The sequence below is a fragment of the Puntigrus tetrazona genome, chromosome 7 (genome assembly GCF_018831695.1).
Source record: "Puntigrus tetrazona isolate hp1 chromosome 7, ASM1883169v1, whole genome shotgun sequence".
Classification (NCBI taxonomy): Eukaryota; Metazoa; Chordata; class Actinopteri; order Cypriniformes; family Cyprinidae; genus Puntigrus; species Puntigrus tetrazona.
The window spans coordinates 19,397,369-19,410,517 of record NC_056705.1 but is presented as its reverse complement, the minus strand read 5'-3'; the positions used below and the strand labels follow the sequence as shown (position 1 = coordinate 19,410,517).

The 13,149-nt window shown below is 38.5% G+C and overlaps 2 protein-coding genes across 3 annotated transcripts in view; one reads left to right on the top strand and one right to left on the bottom strand.

The window, feature by feature from the left end:
- Positions 1–634: 634 nt before the first annotated feature.
- On the top strand, positions 635–5,368 carry anp32a (acidic (leucine-rich) nuclear phosphoprotein 32 family, member A). Its single transcript, XM_043243881.1, has 7 exons — positions 635–797; positions 2,817–2,966; positions 3,074–3,196; positions 3,472–3,670; positions 3,768–3,883; positions 3,976–4,030; positions 4,110–5,368. The coding sequence occupies exons 1-7, from the start codon at positions 744–746 to the stop codon at positions 4,172–4,174; spliced, it is 762 nt and encodes a 253-aa protein (XP_043099816.1). The 5' UTR covers positions 635–743; the 3' UTR covers positions 4,175–5,368.
- Positions 5,369–6,223: 855 nt separating this feature from the next.
- The window catches only part of coro2ba (coronin, actin binding protein, 2Ba), a 33,196-nt gene continuing 26,270 nt past the window's right edge, over positions 6,224–13,149 (bottom strand). For both annotated transcript variants that reach the window (XM_043243878.1, XM_043243879.1), the window contains exons 5-12: positions 12,915–13,079; positions 12,060–12,176; positions 11,313–11,417; positions 10,727–10,823; positions 10,075–10,187; positions 8,426–8,516; positions 8,197–8,336; positions 6,224–8,081 (exon numbers count right to left, since the gene is read on the bottom strand). In XM_043243878.1, the coding sequence (XP_043099813.1) occupies positions 7,914–8,081; positions 8,197–8,336; positions 8,426–8,516; positions 10,075–10,187; positions 10,727–10,823; positions 11,313–11,417; positions 12,060–12,176; positions 12,915–13,079 (996 nt within the window). In that variant the 3' untranslated portion in view covers positions 6,224–7,913. The remainder of the gene's footprint in view (positions 8,082–8,196; positions 8,337–8,425; positions 8,517–10,074; positions 10,188–10,726; positions 10,824–11,312; positions 11,418–12,059; positions 12,177–12,914; positions 13,080–13,149) is intronic.

The following is a 13,149-nucleotide window of genomic DNA, read 5'->3' as shown; positions in this document are numbered from 1 at the left end:
ATCAACACTGAAACACCTTTTGTGACGGGCAGTGCGAAAATCCCCAGCGTTCGCTGCGTAAACTAGGAAAGTAATAAAGATATTAGCGCAGATAGTCTCGGTGGTCGCCGCCGTGCATTCCCTCCAAAAGGGGAAGGGGTCGTGTTTTCCTGACGGTCTACCATCCATCAGTCCGAAGTGACTGTACTTACCTGCCAGGAAACTATGTGATTCGAGGCAGAAAACAGTAGTCTGACCAAATATATAATATGTGCACAGCCCTCACTTCTTGTGAGCGTTGCATTGTATTGTAACCAGCACGCGTCAGTCTATTTGTAAACGTCTTTATATTCCCGTAACTCCCATATCCTGCCCTAAGTGTGGACGAACGCACTCAAAACTAAAGAAACAAGCATACCCCTGTTTAGTCTCTGCGCCTTCGACAGTTCGGTTGATTTTATCGCATAGATGTCACCCTAAAACAGATTCGCTGGATCAACCTAACAGTTCCTGTAACCCCACCCAGTTTGTGATCTACCGCTGATTGGCCGTCAGTGTAGTTGTGAGTATTTTCACATTCCATTCGGCGCTTCTAATTGGTCGCCGGTGACGACAATCCCACACCCAACTCCCACCCACTGAGGCATCATGTTTGTGAGACTCGCAATAGCTAGTTTGTTAAGAGGCTATAGCTGAATGTGCAGCAAAGACTCCAAGTCTAACTGCGCTCTTTGGTTTAAATCACTCATTTAGAGTTCAGTAAGATGGATATGAAAAAGAGAATTCACCTGGAGTTGCGGAACCGGACGCCGTCGGACGTAAGCATCTTTATTAATTGCTGAGTGATATGATTTTAATAAAACTGTTGGTTAGAGTAGTTCTGCGTGGATGGACAACGCTAGATGTGCACGCGTCAAGTTGATGTCTTGAATGAAAAGTTTGCGGCGACTTTGTTACAAGCCTAGAGCCTTGGATATTGTTATCGCAGTCTACCTCTACACAGCCCATAAGTTCAGCAGTTTTACTGATTATTTTCCCCCAACTTTCGTGAGACCTTTTGGTGATGCTGTGCTCGGAAACTGCAAGAGCTCCATGCATTCAGTGTATAAACAAGGGAAGCGGCGTGAGAAGCCATATTTGTAACTTTGTAGCCCCTGAACGCGCCCTTTTCCTTTGCATCCTCAGTGCTGCAAAAGTCGCCTGCCGTCAGTTCATGCCTCTCTCACACTTTCGCACATCCATTTTCAATTGAACATTCATACTTGCCAGTCACAGTGGTCGTTGGCCAGTTCGCTAACTTGTTGTGGGACGCATTTTTGCGAATTGCTGTGCAGGCGATTTGACAGATAGCTTGCGATAACCCGATCGGTCAAATATATTTCGTGGCATCTCTCCAGCAAAAGGCTTTTATTGAGGTATTTGAGTCCGATTCCAGCGCATTTGCGTTTCTCAATCAAAGAAAAGTTGTGTAAATACTTAGGCGGGATCTTTTCGATGGCTTCTAGCGCGTTACTAATAGTCGCCTATTTGGTTTGGATGGGAAAACGAGCGCATTTGTTGTTCAATCGCGGTATAGAAAGGAATCGTGTCACGGCGTATCTAGTTGCGTAAAGGTGCCCAAACCTATTTAAAACTGCATTATATGTCGACGACATTGCCGGAATACAAAGACCAAATCGGCACTCTCTCTTTCTTAAATGTCCTCCGTGTTTTTCTTACTATATATCGATTCCCACAAGTGTAACTACCGTCTCTGATCAATTCAGTGCAACGTTATCAAGGTCCCTGTTATTGCCCCTTTACGCATACATAAATACGTCGTAATAGAACTCGTAATTAAAATGTCATAACCGTATTCTGAGCGCTTCTGTGCGTCTCCATCGGCGGGATAAAGAGGTTTTCAGCCGTGTGGCTCTGCTTGTTATTGACACAGACTGGGCGCTTATGTGAGCGCTACGCAACTTGAAGCTGCGCTGCTCTAGTTGCAAGATCTAGGACAAGCCGCCATTTTAACCAGCAACAAAGACGCACGATATTTAATCGAGCAGAGAATCGTAGCCGCCGTCCCTATGCTTCGAACCGACCAGAACCGTTGATTATAGCGAGTCGAGCGTGTACGACGCCGGAAATTTCATTTTTATTCCGTGAAAGTCAATACCTTTCGCTTAAAGAGCGACTCCGTTGCATTATCATGCGCCTCTCCGCCCCTCCTACTCCTGAATTCTTGGGTCCGTCCTCGTGTCTTTGCTCTTCCAAGACAATGTAATGCATTTGTGTAACACCCAGGCTATCGTTTACGCGTCTTTGCTTTGCTGCCCGAGCACGCACCATAGTAAAACATGCTTTACCCACAGAAAAACAATGTACGCCGCTTGTTGCGGAGTCAGCCATTTTGTTGGATAGGGAGTCAAATGTGAGATTTTGTCAAAGCACCGAAACATGCACCCCTATCTGGTACTGTAGACCGCATGCTGAAGTAAACTTTACAACTGAATGGCGCCCGATTCGGTCGTGGCGACGTGTTTATTTGTTATCTTTCCCCCTCATTTTAAACTGATTACCATATTCAAATTTTAAAAATAAAAGCTGGTTTGTTTGTTTTTTTCATTTTTTACAAATATTTGCTGAAAACGTGCGGTCTTTAAATATTTTCCCAAATCGTGAGCTTTATGCTGTTCTGGCGGGTCAACGCGATAAAAGTAAATACAATGTGCTTTTGGCACGCTGCAAAAGTTAAAAAGGCTCTTATGTGACTGAATTGAAGCCTCTCAGGTGGAGGCTCCCACAAATGCTGTATTCATTAATCATAACATTTCGTCTCGTGTGCCCTTTAACAGGTGAAAGAGCTGGTGCTCGACAACTGTCGGTCAAATGAGGGCAAAATTGAGGGCCTCACTGATGAGTTTGAAGAACTGGAATTTTTAAGCACAATCAACGTAGGCTTAACATCAGTCGCCAATTTGCCGAAGCTAAACAAACTCAAAAAGGTAACGGGTGCTTTCTTCACCACCGCTACTACAGGATCAAAAATATTGTCTTTGAATAAAGTCTTTGTCTGTTTTATTAATCTGGCTCTGAATCGTGTTTTCCACAGCTCGAGCTTAGCGATAACAGAATCTCAGGGGGTCTGGAGGTACTGGCAGAGAAGTGTCCCAACCTCACCCATCTCAACCTCAGCGGCAACAAAATTAAAGACCTCAGCACCATCGAACCCCTGGTAAGATGCGGTTATAGTATCATAGGGGTTATAAACAAGTGAACTTTACAAACTTACTGATTTTAATTTTTAATTCATTATATATATATATATATATATATATATATATATATATATATATATATATATATATACACACACACACAGACCAATTACAATTATATCTAAATTATTCTGCTGTTGCTTGGTACAGAAAAGTTGTTTAATTTCGAATGGCTTGAAATAAAACGGCACCAATTTATTATTAATTTGTCCTCCTGTCCTTTTCCCAACAGAAAAAATTGGAAAGCCTCAAAAGTTTAGACTTGTTCAACTGTGAGGTGACAAACCTGAATGACTACAGAGAAAATGTTTTCAAGCTGCTTCCTCAGTTGACATATCTCGACGGCTATGACAAAGAGGATAAAGAAGCACCAGACTCTGACGCCGAAGCTTACGTCGAAGGCCTAGACGACGACGAGGACGATGAAGATGGTATGTTTTGAAGAGACGCCGTGCTTTTAAGATTTATCAGTTTTTAAATCGAGATTAAGGAATTCATTTGTCATCGACCTATATTTTTTTTCTGCAGAGGGAGAAGAGGAGTACGATGAAGACGCGGCTCCAGGAGATGAAGACGAAGAAGAGGGAGAGGAGGATGATGAGGAAGAGGGTGAAGAGGAGGAAGAAGAGGACATCAGCGGAGAGGTTAATGCGGGAAAATGAAGATGATTATTGCTTCATTTACGCATGCACATACAAGTCGTCAATTTCTGCGTTTTTTTCCTTCACGCTTTTAGGAAGAGGAGGAGGAAGAGTTAAATGACGGCGAGGTAGACGATGAGGAAGACTATGGTAAGTGTTTGAGGTTTTAATTGAATGCCGGTATACAGGATGAGAGCGAGAGTAAAATGAAAGTTCTGGTTGTTTACAGAGGAGGACCGGGGTCAGAAGAGGAAAAGAGAGCTGGATGAGGAAGGGGAGGAAGATGATGACTGAACATGCACTCCCCCCATTGTGATCTGACCGTTTAACCCCTGTATATCTGTCCTATTGTCACTCTGCGATGGTTTGGGGAGGTATTCAAATGGTAGGGGGTGGGTTAGTATAAACGAGGACACAGTTTAAATATTTGTTTTTAGCTTTTTTTGTTGTTGTTGATGTTGTTGTTGTTCTTTTGGTTTGGTTTGTACTTTCAGTTTGATTCCCTTCATTTTCTCCAAAAGCTCTTCAAATGGCTGACAACACAGTGTGGAAATTTATTATTGTTGGAAAAAAAAAAAAGACCAGTATGCTCTTGTAATTTTTCCCTGTCTTTACTGTTGATGCCTAAATGCTGGTGATGACTTATGTATTAAAAAAGAAAAAAACAACCAAAAACCTTTTAGAAGTGCATGGCTGACTCTATTTTAAAGTTGACTACTGGATTTCAAGGAAGAACATTTTCTAACCCACTTTTTTATTGCATCTTTTTTTGTGTGTGTGTATTTGTTTCTTTGGTGTTTTCATCATCGTCACCACCAACACCACCATGTGACGTGCTGTTTAGGCATGAAGAGTACATCATAATGTCTGCTTGGACATGCACAGTTCAACCTCTCAATGTGATTTTTATTTTTATTTTTTAATGTTCAGAGCCGAATGTCTGCCCTTGTCAAATGAGCCCTAAACCCCTTCTCCCTTTTGTGTGGATAGTTCAGAGGTTTCGTGTTCTTTGTAAATAATGACCAAATATATTTTTTTTTCTGATTCCCTTTGATAATGGCAGACATTTTCACAAATAATCTCAGTTGTAACCATTAACTGTAATAAAATGAATAAAAACGCAAGAGGCTCTATGGTAATTTGAAGTTCTCTGTTCTGGCAGCCACAGAAAATCCACTTATTGTAATTAGATGTGATTACATACTTGATCAATAGATTATGTATTCGAAGTCTTGTGCAGAGATGATGAGTGTATATCATCTCGTTACTCATATTGCGGGTTAACTGAATATATGACATGAAATTGCATTGTGAAGCTCAGGGAAAATAGCTTGTATATTTTTGATGATACGTGACTGAATATTGTGTAAATATTCAGAAGCAGCATGCCAATTTAAATAGAAAGCATACGCAATTTTAACTGAGCTGTATCCAGTTGTCAGATCATACTGATTGAACTTTTTATTAAAAGAAGACTTAAGATTTCAATGAATAGAAGTCAGCATTTTTGTTCAAATGAATATTTACTGTATAAGCATGTGCTTTTGTTAACATGAGCATGAAAGCATTGCATACAAAGTAACTGAGGTGTCTCTCATGATCTGTGGGAACAGATTGCCTTTGTGTGTGTGTGTGTGTGTGTGTGAGATCGCAGGTCAATTAAGCTAGTCTCAGTCTAGACAGTTAAGATTTGATGTAGCATTTAAGTAAATTCAGCTCAGCACGTTACAGGAAAAGGTTTTTACCTTGCATGGAAGTACCTTTCGTGCAACATGCATTAGCCAGTTAATCATAATGAATGGTGAAATACTGAGTAGTGATTACCAATTAATGTTCTTCATTTTAATCAAAGACAAAGGTTAGCCAAATGTCTTGCCTCATAATTCTTCAGGCATTGTCAGCGCTAAATATTTCTACATTAATTGTGCTTGTGTAGGCAGTGAGCTTCTCGCCTGACGCCGAATGAAAGGGGCCTGAGTTCGGTATAAATATTCTGCCACCTCACGCTGTTAACTAATTTATAACCGTTTCACTAAATCTTATCTAAAATGATGCATACTTTTAAGGCACAAGATTTGAAATGCTCTTCACTGTTTGGCCCATTTAGCTAGTCCAGTGTTATTATCCGGAGTTTTCTATCCTAATGTTTTCTGTGTGTGTGTCTGAACTGCTTTTCGACATGTTAAGAGGATGCTGTGAAGTCTGTTTTATGGCAAGTGAAGGTCTGTTTTGAGATGAACAAGACTGTGGCTTTACCGCCCCCTAATGTCACAATACCTAACATGCGCCTTCTCCTCAAAACGCGTTATTACTATGCAATAACGAAGCAAGAGCTGCTGGAGATTGTGTTACTGTTTTATGAAGCAAAATATTTACAAAGCTTGAGGCTCATATTATTTTCATTAAATAGTGCCAAACACTTACTTGCTAAAGTCACACTTTCCTTTTCGTGCCGGTCGAGCGAGGTTATTTATAACCACTAGTTCATTTAGAGACCTAAATATATACTTTAAAAGGGATAACGTTCGAACACACCAGCACATAGGTCGAGAAAATGCGTCATTGTACTTTTAAAAAAATAGTTGGTCTAGTTTGTCCCTCCAAAATAAGTGTTTTAATCATAATTAACAGGGTAACCTTTAGAGAGCAGCTAGCGCGCACTGAAGAGCGTGACCGCACCTGGATTGTTTCGCGGGGGTGGCGCATATTTTTTGCCCACAAGGAATTTTGTCCACTTTGCAACAAAACACTTGAAAGCTTTTACAACGAAAGTTCAACGCTAAATACAACTCGCTTTATAAGAGTTTACATCCAATCTAAGAAGCAATTCGTTCAAAAGGGGCAATAATTAGAATGTTACAGGACAGAAAGGACACAGTAAATCCGTGGTTACGAGCTACAAACCTAAAAACTCGAAAAATGTCATTTGAAGGTATGAATTTAAAACGGAAACCAATAAATAGGTTTGATTTAAAAGTTAATCAATATGAAAAAGGTAACAATACTTCATTATGCTTTAAAAATCAGTCAGGCTTTAAAATAAAGTACAGCATTAGCATTCATTCAACTTCAGTCAACAATGTAACAATTTCTCTCATTCTTCTCCTGTCTACTTTAAACTTTACTTTCCTATGGAGCTACAGTGTAGGTCTTTAAAACTACATCTATTACTAATACATTTCATAATTGGATTTAACCATTTGTGGCCTTTTTGAATGTTTTCATCTGGTGCAAAGTGTCATTTTTCTTCTATGTATACTTACGTCTAACTTGAAAACCCATTTGATGTTGCCTCTATGAACTGCTTTAAACAAATTTCACATTACACAGCGTGAGAAGCATCTAAATTAGGCTATGTGAAGCTACACATTCCCCAACTTATATGAATACAAACCCAATACTTCTAGATTGAGGAGCATGCCAGATGGATAAGTATCATCTGTCGTGTAAGATTACTGCACTGTGGTGTTTGAGTTTCTACTTTAAAACAGCACTGTGGGTCATATCAAAATGATTCAATAGAACTAGTGTTTATATGAGATAACAGCTTGATGGGTGAAGCAAGTCTTTTTGACCTTATTAAAACACGTTTATTCTCTACATGGAGTTTATTAAGCTGTTTAGAACGAGGCTAAATAGCACAGAGAGAAAAAAAAAACCCAGAAATAAATAATTCTATGAATTAAATTTCGACTACAATTATGAGATGATAATGCGATGAATAGCTTGTACCGGAACCAATCCACAGAGAGAATCAATCCACTGCAGGTGGACGGACAGTGTGACTCAAGGTCACGTGATGGGATAGTTTTCACAGGGTTAGTGAATCATCGCTCCAATAAAGTCGACTTAGCACACAGCAGCTGTGGGGTCAACACTGGGGTCAGAGCGAAACGCTGCTTTATAAAGACAAGCGCTTGCTCTCCTGCGGTCTTAGACGAGGGAGTTTTAGGCAAAAGGAAGCCTGTGTGTTTCAGCAGCGCTCAGGGCTTATAGTGTGTCACTTTAGGAAATCAATAGACACAGCACAATGTCAAATGCTGCTACCGTTGCTGCTGCCGTTGTTATTGTTGTTGATATTTGGGCTGTTCCTTGTGTTATTGAGCTCCAGCTCAAGCTGTCGAATCTTAATGTCCTTCTGCGTAAGTTCGTCCTTCAGTCGCCGCAACTCTTCCTGCTGCTTGAAGAACATCCGCAGGAGCTGCAGAGCAAAACGTACAGGGTTACACACACACACACACACACACACACAGACTATACTGGCTAAATCGGCCTTTCAACAGCCATAATAAATCTAAACAGAATTACAGTAACACCTCATTCTCCGTACGGGGAGGCACGTTTTCTAGCAGGTCAATCCCATTGACCACACCACCCTTCTTCTCCTTCACAGGAGCCTTGAACACCAGCTTGTTTGGTCTGTTGTAGCCCTCTTTTAAGGACATGAGCACCGGACCTAGATGTGCACATATAGACAAGAATTTGATAAATGTTTTGTCTTCCTTTTCAAATATATTTATTCTGAAAATAACTGCAGCTCTTTACCTCGGTTGATTCCACTAAGCCACTCATCAGCAGACAGAGCAGGTTCTGTCCCAGGAGTCATGGGATATATGTCCTCCTGATATGTCTCTGACTGCAGAGAAAGAGGGTTTTCAATTTACTATTATTCGTACAGTAAGATTTTTCATTAGATTTAGTTGATGAGTGGCTCTGGGCAGGTAAATGTTCGGTCTAAACTAATATATGTGGAATCCAAAGGCTCACAGAAAGAGCACGATTATCACTGTGTTCATTGTGCAGAGCACTTAGGGAAGCTTAAGGATATGTAATTAATGTACTGTGAGAAACTTCGGATGAAAAGGTAACTCAGTGTTCATTTGCAAAAAACGATGAACGCAACTTTCAAAAGAATGAGATGATTGCCGCGCACTGTTCTCCACATAAAGCGCCATCTGAACCTATAAACATCTCTTTTAAAAAAAAAAAAAAAAAAAAAGCCTGTATTGTCCATTTCAAGGCGTCGCAAATTGATGTTTTACTGAACAGAAGCCTATAATAGACATGCTAGCTGAGAGACCTGTGATATCTTCTTCAGGGTGTAAAAGGAAAATAAAAACAAACGTTTTCACAGAACCTTGCAAAAGTGGCATGTTCATTTTGTACAATGAATAAGTAAAACTTTCAACTTTTAATTTTGTAAGTTACCTGTATTTGTTAAAGTTATTATCACTTAATCAAAACAACCCAACTGCAATATGATTGACATAACTTGAAATGCGCAGATTTCTGAATAAACAAATGAATAAAACTAAGTTATCCGTTTTTTTGCGAACGAACTGTTAATCGCAGGTATTCAGGCATTTATTCTTACAGGTTTGTGTGGGTTTGCTAATGTTTTGGCTATGAGTAAAACTAGAGGTTTTCAAAATGTTGAATGCTTGTAACCTCCGACTATGATGATCTCCTTCCTAAAATACAAAGGCAGTTAAAAGTACAACTTATATGTATGGATTATAAATGAACAAAATAAAACAAAAAACTTATTATTAAAACTATTAAATATTAATTAGCATTACAAACATGAAACACTCACAATCCTACCAAATATTAGCTTTACAGTTCCTTAAGAATGGCAATTTAAAGGCAGTGAAAAAAACTATTCTTGAATAATATTAATACACATTACAATATTCGTACTGTTTTTCCTCCAAAATTATTATAACACCCTCTTGTTGCATGGGTAAAAGGTTGGCTGATTCTCCCTCTATCATGAATGATAGATATGGATTGATGGGTATAAAGTCATGTTTGTACTGAAACATGTTGTTGGGTGCGTTTTTATAATCGTGTCTGTCCCTCCCACTACTTTGAAAGCCCTCCATTAATGGCCATCCTGCCGCTGTCCATTCTGTACAGAGCACATAACAGACACGCTGCGTCTCACATGGAGGTTATTACATGGCTCGCTACTCTCATCTCACTGAGGCGGCGGTTAAATCAGCAACAGAGAGGTGATGGATTCCTCCATCCTGTCAGACGGTTTGCTTAAAAAAAGAGACGTTTTGGCAGAATACTCAACTATAGACCTCACACAAGGGATATGCCTACCAGAGATTTTTTTTCTTTCTTCAGTGTAAGTCTTAATGATTCATTTAACCGGGTAGTGTGGATTTCATGGTGCTTATGCTCACCCTTCTAGGTACAATCATAGAGATTGGCTCAATCAGGCCCTTTAGAGTCACCAATTTATAAAACCTGAAGACTTCACACGCTCCTACATCCAGCCCATGCTTTGGCATCACTCCTATCAGAATATACACATGAGAGAGTATGAGAAGTTGGCATTGGTAATTGGCATGCTTATTCTTGGTTTTGTCTCGACATTGAAGAGACCATAACATTTTAAGAGAGATAACCTACTGAGAAAATAAAAGCACTAAGGTTATACATACAAAAATCCAGCTTTAACCCTAGACTGCATAAAGAAAGTCAGATTTGTTCATTTAAAAAGGGATTCTGTGATTCCTTATATTCCTCATGAGACTTGTCATTACTGATTCACAAGAAACACTTTGAGCATTCAAAGTGACAGCATTTTTTGACAGCATTGTCAAAGTGAACAAGTGAACATTATCAAAACATTTATTTAATTGCACTGAACATAAAGAAAACAAGGATGCCTTCTATAAAGAGAACCACTGAATCCAATATCAATTTGTGTGAACTGTTTTGTTTCCACTCTGGGTTTTTTGCATTCTAGGGTTAGTCTGAAAAGTTTCCTACACCATTTTAAAGACGTTGCTGGTGTAGTGTGTTCATCACAGGCTGTGGATTCAGCTTTACCGAGCCCTTTCTGTGGTGCAGGGGACCTGAACTCCATGAGATACTGCAGGTAGGGTTTCTCCAGGGTAATCTCATAGTACCGGATGTTCCCATCACCCTGCAATTACACCATCTTAGTCAGTTCAAAGACAATACAGTTTTTTTTGGTGATCATTTGTGATGCCAGTTTAAGTAACTGTTATATCAATGTTTGATGCCCTACTGGTGCATCAAAATGTCTTTTTAGTATATAATTGAAACCAAATATCGATATATCTAATATATTTCTAAATACAAAATACAGCAATTTGGGATTTAGATTTCTCTTATGCTTAAAATACAAACAAAAATTAATACCATCATGATAAACACTACTATATATATATATATATATATATATATATATATATATATATATATATATATATATATATATATATAATTTTTTTTTTCTGTGATGGCAAAGCTGCATTTTCAGCAGCCATTAGTCCAGTATTTTTATAAATAAGGTTTTCATTGATATTGTTAGTTAAAACTTTGTGGACCAGGGTCACAGTACAAGATTTATGAGCATGTAAGAATGCTTAACGGTATCGAGGGCATGTACCTTGCCTGCTAGGTAGAGCATATGTGTATCTGCATCATAGAAAGGGAAAAGCAGCCCTGATAAGCCGTCAATCTCCTCCTCAATGATTGGCATGGAAAGGTCCTCCTGTCATGAAAGACAGTGTGGTGTGAGAGCAGATAACTTTAAACCCAGATTTGCAGAGAGCCATTTTCCCATTTTCCAAAACATTTTTGCGATACAAGGCTTTCTCGGAACCCTGACAAAGTAATAAGAGCAACGCAACCAGCTTCTTTACCCGCATTCTCTCATTACTGCAGTTGAGTGTAGCTGTTTAGCTACACTTACAAAGAACAATGAATGTGATTATCACACAATAATTATAGGGAAGATGCTGAGAAGAAAACATAATGACTTTCAGCACGGTAATCTTTAGGGTAATGCAGACATCAGGGACTATGTGTATTTCTGGATGAGTTTTGGGAATTAATCACACAAAAACACACATGGATTTGTTTAGCTGTCACGGTGAAGTCTTTCCATTGACTTAATTTGTCTTTATACTGAACTAATGATATTGTAACCCCTAAAATGACATAAAATCCTGACCCTCACAGATTTTAGCATTTACATTTTAATTAAGACAATATTTTGTGTTTATTTATTTGTTTTCCTTGCAGGGACCATTGACTGGTCTGAAAAAGTAGGAGATTTCAGGTTGAACTACCCTTGTGGGGATATTTGATCAGGTCAAACCCTGACCCACTCACATACACAGGCTCTTCTCACCTGGTCCCAGAGAGCAATCTGGCGTGTGTTCCAGCGAGACACACCTGTCGTTAGGAGTCGTTTTATGTTTCCTAGGAACACAACACGGTTCACTTTGTGGTTTTTAACATTTGCCTCCTGTTTGACAATATAAAACAAAAAAACAAAAGTGAAAAAAGAAGTGAAAATTTACTCAATAGTTAACATTTTCATGCAAGTGTTTTATTTTCAGTGTATAGTTTAATTTGTTAATGAAATATTTTTCATATTTAAAAAACGAATGTAATACCATTGAAATATTTTTTGTGTGTGTATATATATATATATATATATATATATATATATATATATATATATAAATATTTTTTTTCTCTTATACTCACCAAGGTTGCATTTATATATTTAAACATTTTAATTATAGTAAAGTAGAAAATTGTTTTTGTATAGTACTGTTTTACTTGTACTGTTTTTATTATTATTCTGATGGTAATGCTGATTTTTCAGTAGTAATTACTCCAGAAATCATTCTAATGCGCTGATTTGGTTCTCAAAAAACAGGTTGTATTATTATTAATGTTTTTATTAAGTTTCATTGATGAAGAAAATGTTTAATGCAACACTTATTTAACACTGAAAATTTTGTAACAATATAAATGTATTTTATATATATTTTTATATATTAACTTTTGATCAATTATTTGTATTCCCGCTGAGTATTAGTATTAAGTTAGAAAAATCAGACTCAAGCCAAACAGAAGTGCAGAAATAAGTTTTTTAAATCAACTGTCAATTCAAGATTTAAGAAGGAACATGATTGTGAGTCTTATGAGTGTTTCAGCATCAGTGATTGTATGAATGAATGCACACAATCCACACCTGTAGCACTTTGCCAGAGCGGGGCTCGATGACGCGGAGCTTCTTGTCCTTGCAGCTGGTGGCCAGCAGACTGCCCTCTGTGTTAAATGACATGCAGAGGACCACATCTGTGTGACAGTCAATCATTTTCACTGGCTCTCCAATCTCAAGATTCCAAATAAGGATCTACAAAAAGAGCAAAACACATTAGTCAAACTTCGAGTCCAGTCTTTTGACATTATTATTATTTCTTGTG